This window comes from Mus pahari, chromosome 2, assembly GCF_900095145.1.
Source record: "Mus pahari chromosome 2, PAHARI_EIJ_v1.1, whole genome shotgun sequence".
Taxonomy (NCBI): domain Eukaryota; kingdom Metazoa; phylum Chordata; class Mammalia; order Rodentia; family Muridae; genus Mus; species Mus pahari.
The window spans coordinates 43,344,154-43,362,343 of record NC_034591.1 but is presented as its reverse complement, the minus strand read 5'-3'; the positions used below and the strand labels follow the sequence as shown (position 1 = coordinate 43,362,343).

General features: G+C 38.2%; 1 protein-coding gene across 12 annotated transcripts in view; it reads left to right on the top strand.

Moving 5' to 3' along the window:
• The window catches only part of Cadps2 (calcium dependent secretion activator 2), a 518,996-nt gene that overhangs the window by 363,870 nt on the left and 136,936 nt on the right, over positions 1 to 18,190 (top strand). For all 12 annotated transcript variants that reach the window (XM_029533832.1, XM_021190679.2, XM_029533805.1 and 9 more), the window contains exons 10-13: positions 338 to 446; positions 2,017 to 2,217; positions 15,036 to 15,172; positions 17,203 to 17,390. In XM_029533832.1, the coding sequence (XP_029389692.1) occupies positions 338 to 446; positions 2,017 to 2,217; positions 15,036 to 15,172; positions 17,203 to 17,390 (635 nt within the window). The remainder of the gene's footprint in view (positions 1 to 337; positions 447 to 2,016; positions 2,218 to 15,035; positions 15,173 to 17,202; positions 17,391 to 18,190) is intronic.

The following is an 18,190-nucleotide window of genomic DNA, read 5'->3' as shown; positions in this document are numbered from 1 at the left end:
ATTTGAGAACACACAGAAAGATTGAGGATGAAGTAGTATCATGTCTGGTTGGTGGGCTAGTTTTCCATCTCCTATAGAAAAATACATGGCATGGACTCATTGACCTGGGAAATACTGGACCACCATTCTCATCATTTGAGGTCTAACTGCCAGCTGACCTAAGAGATGCACTTCAGTCCCAGAGGTGGGCTTGGAGAAATGCCAAAATAGAAAAATTTATGTGCAAATTACATGTTTTTGCTTGGAGGAAAAGAAGAAAAACGAAGACTTAAATTTGATTTTTTTTTTTTGTAATTGTAAAAATCTTTCCTTTCTCTCTTTTATTTACCCTGAGCAGGTTAGCCAGTACACCTTTGCTATGTGCAGTTATCGAGAAAAAAAGTCGGAACCACAGGAATTAATGCAACTGGAAGGATACACAGTGGATTACACAGACCCTCACCCAGGTAATTCTAAGTGAAGCACTTTTCCAATCATGCATGGATGTCTGCAGCTTTGCAAGCACCTGCATTTCTCCTCTATTTAAAACTGTCCTTCAGGCTGGTGAGATGACTCAGTGGGTAAGAATACTGAAGGTCCTGAGTTCAAATCCCAGCAACCGCATGGTGGCTCACAGTCACCCGTGATGAGATCTGACGCCCTCTTCTGGTGCATCTGAAGTCAGCTGCAGTGGTGCAGTGGACTTATGTATAATAATAAATAAATCTTTTTTTTTTTTTTTTTTTAAAAAAAAAAAAAGCTCTCCTTCATGAATAGAGAACTTGTTTGAAACTCATGTAACTCTCGGACAAGACCTTCAGGTTCAGATTATGTCTTTTAACATCATCTGCTTCTCTATTATTTTCATACATTGATAAAATCCTTAAATTTTACTGAGAGGAAAATTAAATGAAATATACCAATACATATTGAAACTTCACTGGGAAGCAAAATTACAAAACAATTAGGTAATGAATGGCAAATTAATTATAGATGGATGGATGGATGGATGGATGGGTGGGTGGATGATAGATTTTTGAGACAGAGTCTATATAGCTCTGGCTACCTGAAACTCACTATGTTTATCAAGCTGTCCTCAAACTAAGAGAGATCTACACCCCTATCCCTCCCTCCAAGTATATTAAAGTAGTTTGAACATCACCAAATGAAAAATCTAAAATTCAAGATCTAAACACTTTTGTGAATGTTCACATGATGCCACAGCTAGAAAATTCTACATCTGAAATAATTTGACAAGTTGAATCCAAAGTCCATAGGCAATAAGAATAATATTAATAGCAATTGACTGTAGTCTATGGGTATAAGTTTATGTGACATTGCATGAAATTGGTGTTAAGACTGGGATCTTGCCCTTAAGATAACTCATTATTTGTGATGATCCCAAGTCCACACTCCAAATACTCTAAAATCAAGCATTTGAGTATGGGGTTCTCTGAGTTATGGTGACTGTAGAACTGAGGAGATGGTGTTTGAAAATAATGAGTAAATAAATGGATATATGGATGGTAATAAAATGAATCAGCAATATTAAGAAACAATGATAGTAAGGCTTAGATACATTTAAAAAATAACATGCAGAGATGAAGAAGTCAAATTTGGTGGCCACATTAACTAATTTCTTACTTACAGATACCATCTTATCCAAGAGCTAAACTTACCGTCCAATATGAGGTATCACTTGTGCCTCGCCTGCATCTTTACTTCTAAACTCATAGTACGTTTACATGTAGAATGCCAGATATGCCAACACAAAGAATTTCCTTAACTGGTACAGAATACCACATTTCACTATGGGATGTGTTTGTTGCCTTGAGTAATACCCTCTTGTCAAGAACTGATTGTCTCCATGAGCTGTGTGTAGACTTGGTTTTGCTGCGACCTTTTAAATTATGGACTGGGGCTGCCATCCTCAAATGGGATCTTTTAAAGCCCTGAGGTCATATGAATGAAGCTGGGTCAATAGGACTAAAATCTGTCCATTGTGTGCGTTTAAATGGTGTCTTTCTTCTTCCACAGGCCTTCAAGGTGGTCGGGTGTTCTTCAATGCTGTTAAAGAGGGAGATACTGTGATCTTTGCCAGTGATGATGAACAGGACAGAATATTATGGGTACAAGCCATGTACAGGGCTACAGGCCAGTCTTACAAACCAGTTCCTGCAGTCCAAAGCCAGAAGCTGAATCCTAAAGGAGGAGCTCTCCAAGCAGATGCTCAGCTTTGTAAGTTTTGTGAAGATTAATTTGATTATCAAATAATAACCTTAATAAAACACAAAATTGAAGCAAATTTGTTCAATATTGTAGCTTGTGTTATTAATTAACTAATTAAATAAAAAGTAGTTCCTATTAGTCATAGACTTCGTTATCTAATTTTTCACATAAACCAGGGATAATAACTATGTACTAATGGACTAAGCCGGATATATTTAGATATATATGTATAATTATATACATATAATTATATATATTATACATATATGCATGCAATATCATTAATAAAAATCTGGGATAAATTTGAAGAAGGACAAGGACGTTTTAAAGTGAAGAAAGGGAAGAAAAATGTAGTTATGGTATAATTTCAAAAACATTTTTAAAAATTCTGCAAATCTTTCAAAAAGAAATTTTATCTTTTTTTATTAGTAGTAGCAGAGACTTATTATTAGAAGGAAGACAATGTCGTAAAATCAAATTTAATGACAGGTTCCTAGAATACTAAATCTTGAGGAATCACTCAGTGCATTTGTTTTAAGTAACATGGCAGGGTAATTGGGTTATTCCTTTCTCTGTTATAGAATGGTAAGATGAACATATAGTTTTGTCTTCTTTAAAAAAAAGGAAAGAAAGAAAGACAACAGCTTCTTCAGATGCTTTAAAGTCTTACCAGTTTCTGTATGCTGATTTAAGGCATTAATGTCTGGTGTATCTTTAGTGTTAATTTGGAGGTGATTGGTTAATTGTAAGCTGTGTAATAGTATCATGAGCAGTTTCAAACACACTTTGAATACTCGCTGGACCAAAGGCTTTAACTTGTTACACTCCTTTACAAAACTTCCCTTATTTCTAGATAAATCAGTCTGTCTCTATCTTTAAGCTCAAGTTGTGGCTTTTTTTTTATTGTCAAGTTCTTCTCTGGGATACTAACATCTTGACATGCATTATGTCCTTATTTTTCTTTCCTTGCATCAAATAATTACCCTCTCCTCCTTAGACACTCGTAAGTATGTTACATCTGAACATCGTTAGAGGCTCTTTAGGCCAGACAATTAAAGGTGGGATGTATGTCTTCATCTCAGCTCCTTTGAAACCTTGGAATACTTTGCTGCATAGTTTAGCAGGCTTTTGCCACCGTGGTGCATAGTCTCTTGTTGAATATTCTCTTAGAGCACTGTGCCGTGCAGAGAACTCATTCGGGAGGCTCATTCTGGCATTTCTGTCTCAGCCTGACCACATCAATTGCTGCCTTGCTACTGGACATCTCAGGTTAAATACACAAGATGCAATTTGCAAAACTCAAGAAAACCAAGAAGGAAGACCAATGTGTTGATACTTCATTCCTCCTTAGAATAGGGAACAAAATACCCATGAGAGGAGTTACAGAGTTTGGAGCTAAGATGAAAGGATGGACTATCCAGAGACTACCTCACCCGGGGATCCATCCCATCATCAGCCACCAAACCCAGACACTATTGCATATGCCAACAAGATTTCGCTGAAGGCCCTGATATAGCTGTCTCATATGAGGCTATGCCAGTGCCTGGAAAATACAGAAGTAGATGCTCACAGTCATCTATAGGATGGAACACAGGGCCCCCAATGAAGGAGCTAGAGAAAGTACCCAAGGAGCTAAAGGGGTCTGAAACCCTATAGGTGGAACAACAATATGAACTAACCAGTACCCCCAGAGCTCGTGTCTCTAGCTGCATATGTAGCAGAAGATGGCCTAGTCGGCCATCATTGGGAAGAGAGGCCCCTAGGTCTTGCAAACTTTATATGCCCCAGTACAGGGGAATGCCAGGGCCAAGAAGTGGGAGTGGGTGGGTAGGGGAACAGGGCGGGGGGGAGGGTATAGGGAACATTCGGGATAACATTTGAAATGTAAATAAAGAAAATATCTAATAATAAAAAAAGAAATGATGCCATGGGCTATCATATTGAGCCATCAGATGCAAGGCTCTATCAGTGCAAACACACACGTGCACACACACACACACACACACACACACACACACCAGAATGCTTTCCTCCTGTTGTGTCTTTTTATTGCTCTAATCAGAGATTGCCCCTGAATTATTTTGCCCCTATGAATGATCTATAATCTTGTTTCTCCTGAATTACAATCTCAATAGGCCTGAATGTTTAGGAATTAAGTTCTTACTGCATGCATTGACCAGATTCCATTCTTAATCCATGGGATACATTTCTACAGTATTTAACTAGAACCTCCTTTGTCTTCTTTCAAATCCATGTTTGGTTTGTGAGGCCTCAGGGCTTCATAAATGATGCTGTAACACTAGTTTTCTTGTTCAGCTCTGTTTTTGAAATTCTCATTCCTGCTTTCTTGACTGCACCTAATCTCATCCTTTTAGCATTTCCTTTGTGATAATGGAGCACACCTGCCTCTTTGCACCTACTGTTTTCTATGTCCACTTTACATTTTTCCTGTTGTCTTTCATAAGAGCAAAAGACCTAGAACACATCCAGATTCTTATGTCAGCAAGACTTACTTGTATCCGCTCCTCCTGTAAAATATATCTTCATTTACTCAAAATTCCTACACACTTTTTAATATTGGCCTCTCATCTGAGGACCTCTCTTTATTCTTCACTAGGGTATGTCATAACATGACCTACTTAAACTGCTATTGCATCTTTTTTTTTTTTTCCTGGTTAGTTGTTGCCTATTTGTTTTTACTTTTGAGCTAGTGTATTTTTCCTTTTAATTTATATATATTAATTATACATAATAATTAGCTTCACTAGAACGTTTTCACACATGTGTGTAATGTATGTGTATCTTCCTCACCTCTCCTTACCTTCCCTTGCTCCCCACCCCCCACCATTTCCACGGATGCTTTTCCTATCCCAACTAATCTCCTTCATACGTTCATGGTTTTTTAGTTTTGTCTTTTTTTACTTTTTTAAAATATGATATCTTGTGGGGTTTAGGGTTCTTTACAGCATCCTGGGTGAGGGGCTCTTTATGAGTATCAGCTTCTTACTGGTGATTATATACTCAAGAAAAGATTTTATTTACCCTACCTGTAACTATTAATTGTCTATACCCAGGGAAGACTGGGGCCTTGTGTGCCCCTGAACAGAACATCCCATTGCACTCTTCTTCACTCCTAGTTGACTTTTGCTCCCTCCTCATAGCATTCTCTGTAAAATTGTTCTTCTGTGTAAGGATAAACATTTAGCAGCCCCTTATGCTCTGCATCTCGTCCCTGACATCTCTCTGTACTTATTCTGATGCCCACTGGAAAAGGGAACTTGCTCGACCAAAGCTGATCCATACGTCTGAACATGGTTATTGAGAAGCATATCATATCCGTTTAACAAAATTACAAACAGCAGTAGCTTCTCTGCTAAAGCCTCTGATCTCCTAAGCCGTGATCTTTGACTGAGCGTACAATACCAGAGGAGAATTCCTTCCTGTGCAGTGGGCTTCAAATCCAGCCAGGAGGTGGTTACTCCCATTGCTGACTTTGCCACTACTGCCACAAAGGACATTTTTTATTTTTTATTTTTTGGTACAGCCACTCCGTGCTAGAGCACACAGGGCCCACAACTGAGTAAGACTCTTAATGAAAACCCTCCCTCCTAGCCCGCCCCCAAGCAGCCTGCGTGGTATCTTTGGACATCCTGAGAGCTAATTAGCAGGAAGAGAGTGCCCGCTTTCTCCTTAGCTAGACTTCTGTGTATCCTGCAAACAAAGCATGCATTATCTTCAGTAATAGACTCTTGCCATCTAGCTCTGGTAAGAAACCTTCAGACATACATAATATTTGCATTATTTGGGGGTCTCATAGGACTCTAGCCAAAAACTTTTAGGTAACCCACCCCTGGCACTTAAATTTTCATTAGTAGCCTGTGGCTTCTTTTCTGGTGTTATTCTTCTTGTGGTCATTTACTATTCATTTATCTTCTTTTTTAGTTGACCTCTAAAATATTTTGTTTGTATTACTTTCTTATTATTGAGTTTTGAGATATCTACATATTCTGGATGTAAAATATGACATTTGACTAATATTTCTTCATCTGTGGCTTATTCTACCATAAATTTTAATAGTTCCTTTCAAAAGAAATATATCTCAATTTTTATGAAGTCTCTTTTCTTCTTGCTGTTGTTTGACTTTTGTTTTTAAAATAATGTATCATGATGGAACTCATGGTCTGTATCTTTCTGCATCAATGTCTTGAGTGCTGGAATTAGAGTCATTGTTTCTCATTTCTTTAGTTATACTTATTTCAGTTACCTTTCTGTTGCTATGCTAAAATACCCAGACAAAAGTAACTTAAGGAAGAAATAGGGGTTTGTTTTTTCTTTTTTTCTTTTCTTTTCTTTTCTTTCTTTCTTTCTTTCTTTCTTTCTTTCTTTCTTTCTTTCTTTCTTTCTTTCTTTCGTCTCACAGTTCAAAATATAGTTTATTGTGTTGAGGAAACTAAGAGAGCAGTGGCATACACAGTCAGGAAGAAGAGAACAATGGGCGCTTGTGCAAAGCTCACTTTCTGCTCTACCTATCACCTGGGATTGCAGCTACAGAATAGTACCACCCATGGTGGGCAGATCCTCTCACCTCAGTTAACTTAAGTCAATTTCCACAGGAATGTCCAGAGGCCCATCATTTCCTGGTGATTATAGATCTCAAATTGACAATAGACAGTAGCATTAATGTCATGAATAATACATCTTCACCTAAAGCAATATTTAAATGTTTGTCCTGTACCTAGATATTATTTAAAATGCCTCTTAGGTTTTGCATCTGTTTTGAATCAACATTTATACTCATGGATGTGCACATCAGTGATCATGGAACCATATCAGCATTTGGTGAGTTCCAAAGGCTACCCTTGGACATTTGTCAGCATCAACTGACTGCATATTTTTATATTTCTGGACTCTCCTTTCTTTTCTTTTAATGGGTTTACCTTCCATCTTCCATATGTTTACTGTACTTTGCTAGAGCTTTAGAACCCTGGCAGGCTGGTAGTCTAAGCCTTCCCAGTAGCGTCTTCTCTCTTGGGGAACTTTAGCTGCATTCTTTGTAGAAAGTTTACTCCGTTGAAGACGTCTGTAACTTTTTATCTTATAATGTAAAGCTTTGGTGATTAATTCTTTTTGCTTTCTTACAAGCATAGTAGGAAAAACTGTTTTATTAATTTAAAGATTTTGTTCTGCTTTCCTCCAACTTCTGTTTGTTGTTACATTGCTCCTCTATGTGTGTCATTTTTTTTCCTCCATCTCCTTAAAAATTGCCCCGTCAATTACTTTCCTCAACAATTTAGTTATTTAGTTTTCAGCATAAAAACATTCTGCAGCTTTACTGACAGAGAAAGGGTTCAATTTTTTTTCCCTCCTCAGGATTTAAGTTTTGCTGGCAAGAATGAAGCTGTGTTTACTAGGATTAATTTTCTGGTTTTTTGATCACAATCTTCCTTAATAGTCGTTATGTTTTGGCTATCAAGAAAAAAAAACCAGCATTCCAGGTTCAGTGTGAGGTTTGGGCATCACCTCTCATATTCCCAAAAGAATAATAATGCACACACACACACACACACACACACACACACACACACACACAGTCCCCTTCAAATAGTTTCTGCAGCCACAGATGCTGAGTAGTAGTGGCTTCCATGTAACACACACCTGTAACACACGCCAATAGATCTAGGGTCACTGATGCTGACTGTAGACCAAGGCTTGTCCTTCATCTGGAAAAAGAGGTCATGGAAACTGCTGACAGATGGGAGGAGACATTCCTCAGCTGAGAATTCCTCCCTGCCCACCTCTCCTCTCTAGGTGTTCCTGACAATTCTATCCACTTGTAGCCTTCCTCCAGGGTCAGCCCATTTTCAGCCAAGAATACTAAGGCTCCTGTGCCATGACTTAAGTCATTTCTCCTGACAGCGGCCTGAAGCAGTTTTTCTGGCACTAATCTAAGGCAGATTTAAGGCTTGCCTTGTTCATGTCACATCTCTTAGGAACTAATCTTCCATGTTGCCTGTGTTGTGATAATGTTGATAAACTTATATTTTTTTTCTCCACATTAAAAATTTTTTGATAGATAAGTAACCCCCCAATCATGCCACACTCCTCGAGCCCAACAATCTACAGACCTTCCGCCATGTGTTATAAGCAACAGAGTTAAAGTGAGAAAAAAATGACTCCCGCTTGGGGCCCACTGAGTCACAGTGACTTGACTACTATTTTTGTGAAAATGTCACCCTCATTAACTTGAATTCTGGTGTCTGTTTTCATAATGTGTTGAATGCAGAGTTTGTGCTGAGGTACAGAGAATATTTGCAAACCACTTGCCTGGAGAATTAAGTTCTGCAGCTAAAAGATGCAGAACTCATGGTTAAAATGTCTAGCAGTCAGTTTGCCTGGCTAAGCCATTCAGCCTCCTCTGACGGCAGATTTTTCTGTCTGGCATCACTTTATGGTGGAGGTCCTGCTGATCAGGCAAGGTGGAACTGGATGTACTTGTTCTCACTTAAAGACGGACTATCGCCACGACTAACAATACTTTTTCAGTTGGCAAGCTGCTAGGTGTATTTTTAATCAGATCAGACTTCTTCTTTTAATCTGTTTTTAATAAATAATTAGAATTTTAAAGGAAAAGAAGGGTACATTTGCAGCTCCTCAGAGAGAGAATCCCAACTCCCACCATTCTGCACTTGGCCTCTCGCTGCCTCCCTGGACCCAATGTTGTTCCTTTCTCTTTTCCTGGTCATCCCTTAGGGCAACTTTTAGAGTCACCAATCAAAATAAATAACATAAAGCTAAAATGACACATTGTCTAACTATGTAATATCTCATTTCTCTTTTTTTTTTCTTTTCATTCTTTCTGCTCAAATATACTACAATTTTTGTATTGATAAGAACTTGGAAGATTATCATCTTTATTTACAGTGTCACATCTTGCCTTCCATTTTCTCTCGATTACATTTGTAACATGGTATATTTTTATCTTTGTACCATATAACAAAGTAGTAGTTAACGTCCAATAATAAATGTCAACTGTGAACCAGGGCACCAGAGCAGTTCCTTGGAGGTTGACAACTCTTCTTCTTCTATTAGATCTGAATTGGGTTTCTAGCACCCAGGTCAGAAAGCTCACAGCTGCCTGTAACCCCAGTTCCAGGGGATCTGCTACCTCTTCTCGACTCTTGGGAACTCAAACCCACTCACATTACATAAATTACAAATAAAATAAATCTTTAGTTCTTGCCTAATAATTTTGAATTCCTTAAGTGAGAACATAGCTCACATTTAATTTCATGACGTTGCTTTCCTCATTCTTAATACGCTGCTGTTTTAACAACACGTTGCTTTCTTCATTTCCATGTTACATTCATCTTAAGCAGACATTTCTGATAAGTGTTCAGACTGCTAACTTAGAATCCTCGGTCTCCCTGTGTTAAGCAAAACTTCTATTGTGTGAAAATAATTTTTATATCATTTACTACAGAACACAAGGCATAGAAATCCGCATGTCAATTTTAACTAACATAGCAAAAAGAAGCTAATTATTTGATCAATAATTGATGTATGAACAAACTCCTAAGTGATATTTGTCTTGAGTGTTACCATAGTCTTAAGCAAAAACAAACAAATAAACACTCCACATAGCATACTAACCAGACTTAATTTCATAAAAAACTTAGAGTATTATATTCTACCTATTGAAGGTTACATGTATGATACAGGAACGTGAACAACATGCCAACTTTTGCAGGCCACTCATACCTTCAGGTAAACTTCTAAGCTGTATGAGGGTATGAACTGAATGAAATTTATAGGCAGCTCCTTGGGTACTTTCTCTAGCTCCTTCATTAGGGGCCCTGTGTTCCATCCAATAGATGACTGTGAGCATCCACTTCTACATTTTCCAGGCACTGGCATAGCCTCTCAAGAGACAGCTATATCAGGGTCCAGTCAGCAAAATCCTGCTCGCATATGCAATAGTGTCTGGGTTTGGTGGCTGATTATGGGATGGATCCCTGAGTGGGGCAGTCTCTGGATGGCCATTCCTTCCATTTCAGCTCTGAACTTTGTCTGTGTAACTCCTTCCATGGGTATTTTCTTCCCCATTCTAAGAAGGAGCAAAGTATCCACACTTTGGTCTTCCTTCTTAAGTTTCATGTGTTTTGCAAATTGTATCTTGGGTATTCTAAGTTTCTGGGCTAATATCCACTTATTAGTGAGTACATATCATGTGTGTTCTTTTGTGATTGGGTTACCTCACTCAGGATGATATCCTCCACATCCATCCATTTGCCTAAGAATTTCATAAATTCAAGGTCTGCACCCTTATAGGAGAAACAATATGAACTAACCAGTACCCACCAGAGCTTTTGTGTCTAGTTGCATATGTAGCAGAGGATGGCCTAGTTGGCCATCAGTGGGAGGAGAAGCCCTTGGTCTTGTGAAGATTATATGCCCCAGTAGAGGGGAATGCCAGGGCCAGGAAGTAGGAGTGGGTGGACTGGGGAGCAGGGTGGGGGGAGGGTATAGGGAACTTTTGGAGAGGAAACTGGGAAGGAGGTTAGCATTTGAAATGTAAATGAGGAAAATATCTAACAAAAAAAAATTTATTGACAGGTTTAGGCAGAGCTCAGCCAGGTCTTCTGTGGGCTCCTGTATTTCCTGCATTCCTTACTTTCAAGTCAACATTAACTGTATCAGTTGAAGCTGGTGACCTCCTATTCTTCTCCCTTCAGTCCACACAGCAATTACCCTAATGAAACATTCAAATTTTCACTTTCCACTTAAATAAAACCTTTATATCTTCTTAAATTCCTAGCAAACAGCAACATTGCTAAGTTTGGATTTTACGCAGTCCACTGTTTGCACTTATGGTGACAATACCGCTGAGAGATGTTAGAGCCTAGATATCCAGCTGTTACCATAGAAACTCGATCAGCACCCTCAATTACCGAGTCCCACATCTGTAGTTAGTCTATAGGTTAATCATCACGATTTATGACATGTTGCAATGTATCATTTAAGATCATTTCTTGCTGGCATGTTTTGATAATGTTCTTACACTGTTTCATAAGACAAACTAAACTGAAATTTACTGGTATCCTATCAGAGAACATTTGACTATAACTACAGATATATTTTTATTTTTAAAATGTTCAGATGATGTTACCTTACAATAAGCGTTAATTTAAGGTAACCCGATAAAAGCCAGTTTTAAACAACAGGTTTTAGGTGATTGGAAACACATTTTCCCACTGATTTATATGCCTCACCTGTGTCTTTTAAGAGTAAAATGTAGATGAATTATGCCAAGGGAAAACTACATGAAAATATGATCTTATGAAAATGAGAAAATAAACAGTATTACAGTTTATTTGCAGTTTTGGTGTATGAGACAATAATTTAAATGAAGAAATGTAGGGAGACAGACAAAAGACATAAAGTAACAGGTTTGCAGGGTATAGGTTTCCTGAAAGGCCTATGTGTGTTTTGTCACTTTAGTAAAAATTACTTGCTATTGTATCTCATACACATTGTTTTATCAGTTCAAAAAAATGATTTAAGTATAAAAATTAACCGTAGAATCATTTCCAGAAGCGTATATTTCATTATAGTTAGGATGACATTGTTGCATTGATTGGTTTCGTTAAATAAGTAGATTGTAGACATTAACTGTGCCAGGTGACCTGTCAATCTGCTACACTTCACCCACTTTTTACTTTCTTTAAGTTTCCATGACATTATGTTGTAATATACGAAATGAATCTTATGTTAGAAATACTGAACCTCAGCAGCATGCATCCATATCTTACTCCCTTGCTTTTATGCTGATACCATTCCTTATGCTTTGCAGGGTGCTATAAACATCCAAATACATTGTTATTTTTGTTTAAAATAAAGACCAAACAACTAAACCAACTCGAGTTTAAAGAAAATAAAATTTGAATTAAAAAACCCCTAAAAATAGAAATATCTGTCACATAGGGAGGTCCAAATTTTCTTGGAGTTTATTTTTAATTCCTTGTGATTTCATAGTACCTAAGAGTGACATATATTTCACACTGTGTTTTGCACTGTTCTTGTCTGACACAGGATGAAAGAACCTGGGTCTTTGCAGAATGTGTTTGAAAAGCTAAAGACCTAAGGAACATCAAGTTGTTGTTGGGGTTTGTTTGTTTGTTTGTTTGTTGTTATTGTTGGAGTGGTTGTTGTATATCTAGCATGTACCATAGCAAATTTAGGCCTTCAAAGAACAATTTGAGGCAGGCAGTGCTTTATTTTCATTACGTGGGTCTTGGGTATTGAACTAAGGCCAACAAGCTTGTTAGCAAGTGCCATTACTCACCAAGCTATCTCACCAAACCTTGTTTTGGTTTTTACCTTAAAACTTTCATTAGTTTGTTTGCCTATTTTCTACGTTAGAGGACAATATTCATTTGTGACTTGATATTTGTGAATATAATATTATCACTAATCAAAATGTTGAAAAATAATTTTCCAATCATGTGTGTTTTGTCACTTTAGTAAAAATTATTTGCTGTTGTATCTCATAAGCATTGTTTTATCAGTTCAAAAAAATGATTTAAGTATAAAAATTAACCGTAGAATCATTTCCAGAAGCATATATTTCATGACTGTTTTTCTGTTGTTTTTAAAAACGATTCTTTAAACCTTTATCATAAAATGAGAATCATGACGGTTTTTCCTCTGAAATTTATCACATATCCTGGTCTCCACAGATGAACCATTAATGGTCGTTATTTTTAACTGCTTCTTGTGACCTCTGCTGAAAGAAATAATGAATAAAAATCAGCAGTTATTTTATAAAAATAATCATCTCAGAGAGGTGACACTGATCAGGTTCTTACTTGGAGAAATGAAGATGCTAAAATAGATCAATTCCTTCAACTGTAAAACCCTTGTGCTATGCCCTCTTGGGTGTGCTTCCTCCTATTCATCTCATGCTATTTCACATCACTATATATTCAACTTTTAAAGACTGAGACAAAATACAAGATAAGTTGAACTATCTTCTCAATTAAAAAAAAGTTTATGGTTCATCCTTTGAATACTATGTATCATCTGATAATAGTTCATCCTTTGGGTAATCATTAAAAATAAAAAAACACAAATGGTATTTTATCCAAAGATGATTATGGAATACCTTACATCATCAGTGCATCATCTTTCATGCTTTATTGCTACATTCAGGTTTTTGATGTTTTGTAGACTAGCAATATACATTAGTTTTTCTGTGTTTTTTTTTTTTTAATGTGATTCTCAAGACCCTTCAGCTTGAATTATACAGTTCTTCCATCTACAAATAAGGCTGAAAGTTGAACTTGACATGGATCAATAGGATCTGAGCTAAATATCTAAATGTGACCGATTATGTTAGCATCATGTCCACAGATCAATATTGAGTTTTATTATGAGCCTGACTCTATAATTGGGTTTAATCAATAAACTTTTGTCTCTTTTCCTTTGCAGTTTTCAGAATGTACCACGTGGGTTTTTAGAAACTACACTTAGCTTGCATTTACCACTCTTCTCTTGTGTTGACCAGAAAGAGATTTGTGTATGAATTTTAAGGAACAATGGGCATCATGTTTATAACTGTGGAAAGGTCCACTTCAGTCCTGATAACTGGCTATGTGGTCAGAGCTAATGCAGTAACACCCCAGCAGTCCTTTTGGGAAGCGTGGGGGGCTTTTTCTGTCTATATTTAGTAAATCACATTGAAGACTTTGACAAAGCATACCATTAATGAAAGCAATCATAAAAGCTTGCCTTTTGATAAACCCGCAGGGTCTACCAACGTTGAAAGATGCAATCTGTAAAGAGCAGTAAATTTGAACCTTTGATTGAAGTGCCATTTGGGATGCGGTGCATTGTCTGCATATCTGCACAGCCACGATGCTCCCTTTTTCGTGTCTCTTAAACTTGAAGCTTGAGAGCGTTCAATGCCATCTCTGCATTAAAGTTGGTCCCATTAAAAGCTCTATACAAAGAGCTAGACTGGAAGCGATCCAGCTGAAGCTTGTGTGCTTAACTCTGTCCTAGTTTGCCATTTGGAAAGCAGGCTCCTGGCCATCATGGCTGTTTCCTTTATGAACAGACCTGGATTGTATTGGGGTTACTTCTTTTTGCAAGAATAATCTTAAGATACATCAATTTTTCTCTTTTTTCTCCCCTTTTTGTATAGGGTTTTACAAGGCAGCGAGGGCTGGCTTGGACTCTCTGTGTAGATCAGGCTGGCCTCATCACAGAGATCCACCCATCATCCCCTGCCTCCCAAACACTGTGACTAAAGGTGTGCTCCATGTCCAGCCCAACGTCTCTTAAAATTGGGAAATGAGATTGTTCTTCTAGTGAGTCTGAGGAACAACTTTGAATAAAAATTAGATTTTGAGCCCATGCGGTGTCTCAAAAGATAAAGGCATTTTTCCACCAAGCCTGATAACCTGCATTTGACCCTTGAAACCAAGGTAGCAGAAGCAAAAGAACCAGCTAGTTCCTGCAAGGTGTTCCCTGGCCTTGTGTGCACCCTGGGATGCACACTCACATACATAATAAATACGTGCAGCTAAAAGGTTTTCTTTGAATATATGCATTCTAAATGGCTTGTGGGTTTTTTTTTCTTCCTGTCATTTTGTGACTTCAGATGTTGCAATTCATGTCAATATCATATATTCTTTGCATCGTAAACAATGTATTAAGTGTTGTCTCCTATTATCATGAGGCCTGAATTTTATGTTCCCTGTAAACTAGATTATTGGTTATTAAATCACAAACATAAATGTGCTCTGAGTGACCTTTTGGATTTACAGATGCAGACCGTTTTCAGAAACATGGAATGGATGAGTTCATTTCTGCGAGTCCTTGCAAGCTTGACCATGCCTTCCTCTTCAGAATTCTCCAGAGGCAGACTTTGGACCACAGACTGAATGATTCGTATTCCTGTTTGGTGGGTACAAATCTGTCTCTCTGGTCACCTATAGGCTAGAATAAAAGATTTTAGAAAGTGAGAAATAGTTGCTGTAAAACATCACTTTATTCCTGACTCATTTAATCACGGTAGTTGGGGTTAGGGTTGAAGAATTCCAATCGATTGCTTCTCAATTTGAAAATTATACACTCGAAGACCACTGCTGTGCCACTCAATAGACGGGAGAATAGACTGGAATAGATGCTGAACTGCTTTCTCAGTGCCCCAAGAGAATGCTGAGTGAGAAGAAAATGCCTTAAATACAGATGTAAAACCTCTGCCATAGGATTTACCAATCCCCGCACAGGCATTTTACCATGTAGGTTTACCATCAGACTTTGCTACATTGCACCTGCCTCTATGACTCCTAAGACAGCATAAGCTCTAGGAGGAAGAAACAGAAAAACTAACAATATGGTGGGGTGTGCTAAACAGCATGAGAGGCAAAGGTATAGAGGGACAGAGGGGTAGAAGCAGAGAAGATTTAGGTGGGTTACTGCTATCTATTATGTGTTGAATGTAGAGTGAGGTTTTGATGTCATAATTTATATTTTTCTTGGTACCACAGAGTCTGGGGTTTAAAGTTATATAGGCTAATAACTACTTATTGTTGGAAATAAATGGCATGTCCTATCACTAGTTGACTCTCATGGATACTAAGGATAATAACTTCATAGAGTAAGTTATAGTCTCTTTGAAGTCAGTTCTCAGACACTGTATTCTCAAGTTATTGGAGATACCTAGTGGTCACAGAGAAATGAATCAACTGTTGAGCTTACACTGACAATTTATCAATTTGTTTATGAGTCTGAGAATAGAGCTGTGGTCGACAGCAAACACATTTAATCCCAGAACTTGGGAAGCAGAGGCAAGGAGATTTGGCATGTCTCTTAGTTCAAGCCCATCTGAGTTTATACAGAGAGTTCCAGGGTAGCCAGGGCTATATAGCAAAACTGGGTCTTAAAAAATAATAATAAAGGAGAGAGGGACAGAGGCAAGGAAGGAGAAAAAAGTGAGGAAGACAAGTCTGAGAAAAATGCTAACATATGTCTCGTATACACTAAGAGAGGAGTATAACGTGCTTAGGAACAGAATCTTGTCAACCAGACTCACTAAATGTCTTTCTCTGTTGTGTTCACATTTCTGATTTAAGCTGAATCATAATGTGTCATGTGTGATGTTCTAAATACTAGCGACCCAGTGTCTCTAATGTGGCTGCTCCATTGAGTGACTTCCTGTCTCCACAGCAGGGTTGGAGGACACTCCTTCCCTTTCCTTTATGAATATGTTCTCCTGTAAATCTGTCCCCTTCTTCCTTAATAGCTATTACATTTATTTTAAAGCCCTCTTCTTCACTTTGTCATTTTAATCTAGTACACTAATCTAGATTAGCTTGGCATAGTTTACAAAACTGCTGTAGCTAACCCTACCCTCCAGCCTTAACCAAAATTGGCTGTTTCCATTCTGCCCCGCTCTCAGAGAAAAGATCTTATTTAAGAAAGACAAGAAACCACTCATGGAAAACGCTAACTCTCTTCTGATCACGGAAGGGCAGAGTGAGAAAGATATTCCAGACATAAGCAAGCAAATGCATGCCGCAGGTAGACTTACTGAAATTTGCTTTTAGTTTAGGTTATAAAATGCTTCCAGTGGGTGGTCAGTTTTGGTGCCGGCGTCTGCTTTGTTAACCAACTCATAAAGAGATCGGAGTTTAGGGAGTATCACTCTTTGTGACTGACAAATGTAAATAAAACTCGTGGATAAAATTTGACTAGTTTTGAATGGCAGTAGAGAGGGGCAAGGTGCCCGCACATGGTCACAGGGTTTACCAGTGCCTCGGGTCATTTCCCAAACTGATACATTCCATCTGAAAATAACATTTACTGCTGCCCCTGACAAAGCAAATGCCACAGGCCCTCGGAGGCTGCTGCTTACAATGCCTGAATATGCATAACAGAAAAAGCAAGTCTTTTGAAGAGAAAACTGTGTCTTTTTCTTTTCTCCTGCAGGGGTGGTTTAGCCCTGGCCAAGTCTTTGTGTTAGATGAGTACTGTGCCCGCTACGGCGTGAGAGGCTGTCACAGGCATCTCTGCTACCTTACAGAACTGATGGAACATTCAGAAAACGGTGCTGTCATTGACCCCACCCTGCTCCATTACAGCTTTGCATTCTGTGCCTCTCATGTGCACGGCAACAGGTATTTTGACTTGCAAATACACAGTGAAATGTATAGGGTTGCCTGGGAAGATGGAGAGAATGTGCTTTGCCATTATCACCTAGTAACGGATTGTAAATAGCAGGTACTTCTTAGTAGGGGGAAAAAAAATCACACAAAGGAAAAATGTACATCAATACGCTGTTGATTTAGGTGAGCTGCACTTTATGTTTCTTTTTGCTGGCAAAACCACTCGAGGAAGAGAGAGACAGAGAACATATCCATGAGAGTGCAAGTTGCATTTTCGTCCTTCAGTGCCACCTGGGTCTGCATAGCTTAAGTGTCCAGATGATTCCTATTGTGGTGCATGGGTGTCCCTGGGGAGGGTTTGCTGTCAGAAGGATGCAAGGTTAAGGATCTTTGCTTAGCCTTTATGGAGTAAACTTTCACTGTTAAAGCAAGATCAGATGCCATACTCAATGATGAGACTCCTCCCAGCCCCTTCCCTAACTTAGATTTCTGGAGCAAGGACCCTGCGTCAAAATTCTGGTATTTGAATATACCTTTTGTTTTACTAAGACAGAAAGAAAAATCACCTAATGTAACCCTCAGTAACTCTGTGCCTCTGAGCTGTAAAAATTCGCCCATGACACTATGGTTCTAAAATTGTCTCCAGGGCAGCTTTGTGAAGGCTCCTCTTGTCACCGAGGTGCATACAGTCTAACCTTTTTGACTTATTTAATTATTGTTCTATCTCTTGTTTCCGCGGATTTCTTTCTTTTTTCTTTTTCTTTCTTTCTTTCTTTCTTTTTTTTTTTTTTTTTTTTTTTTTCCCACAAACC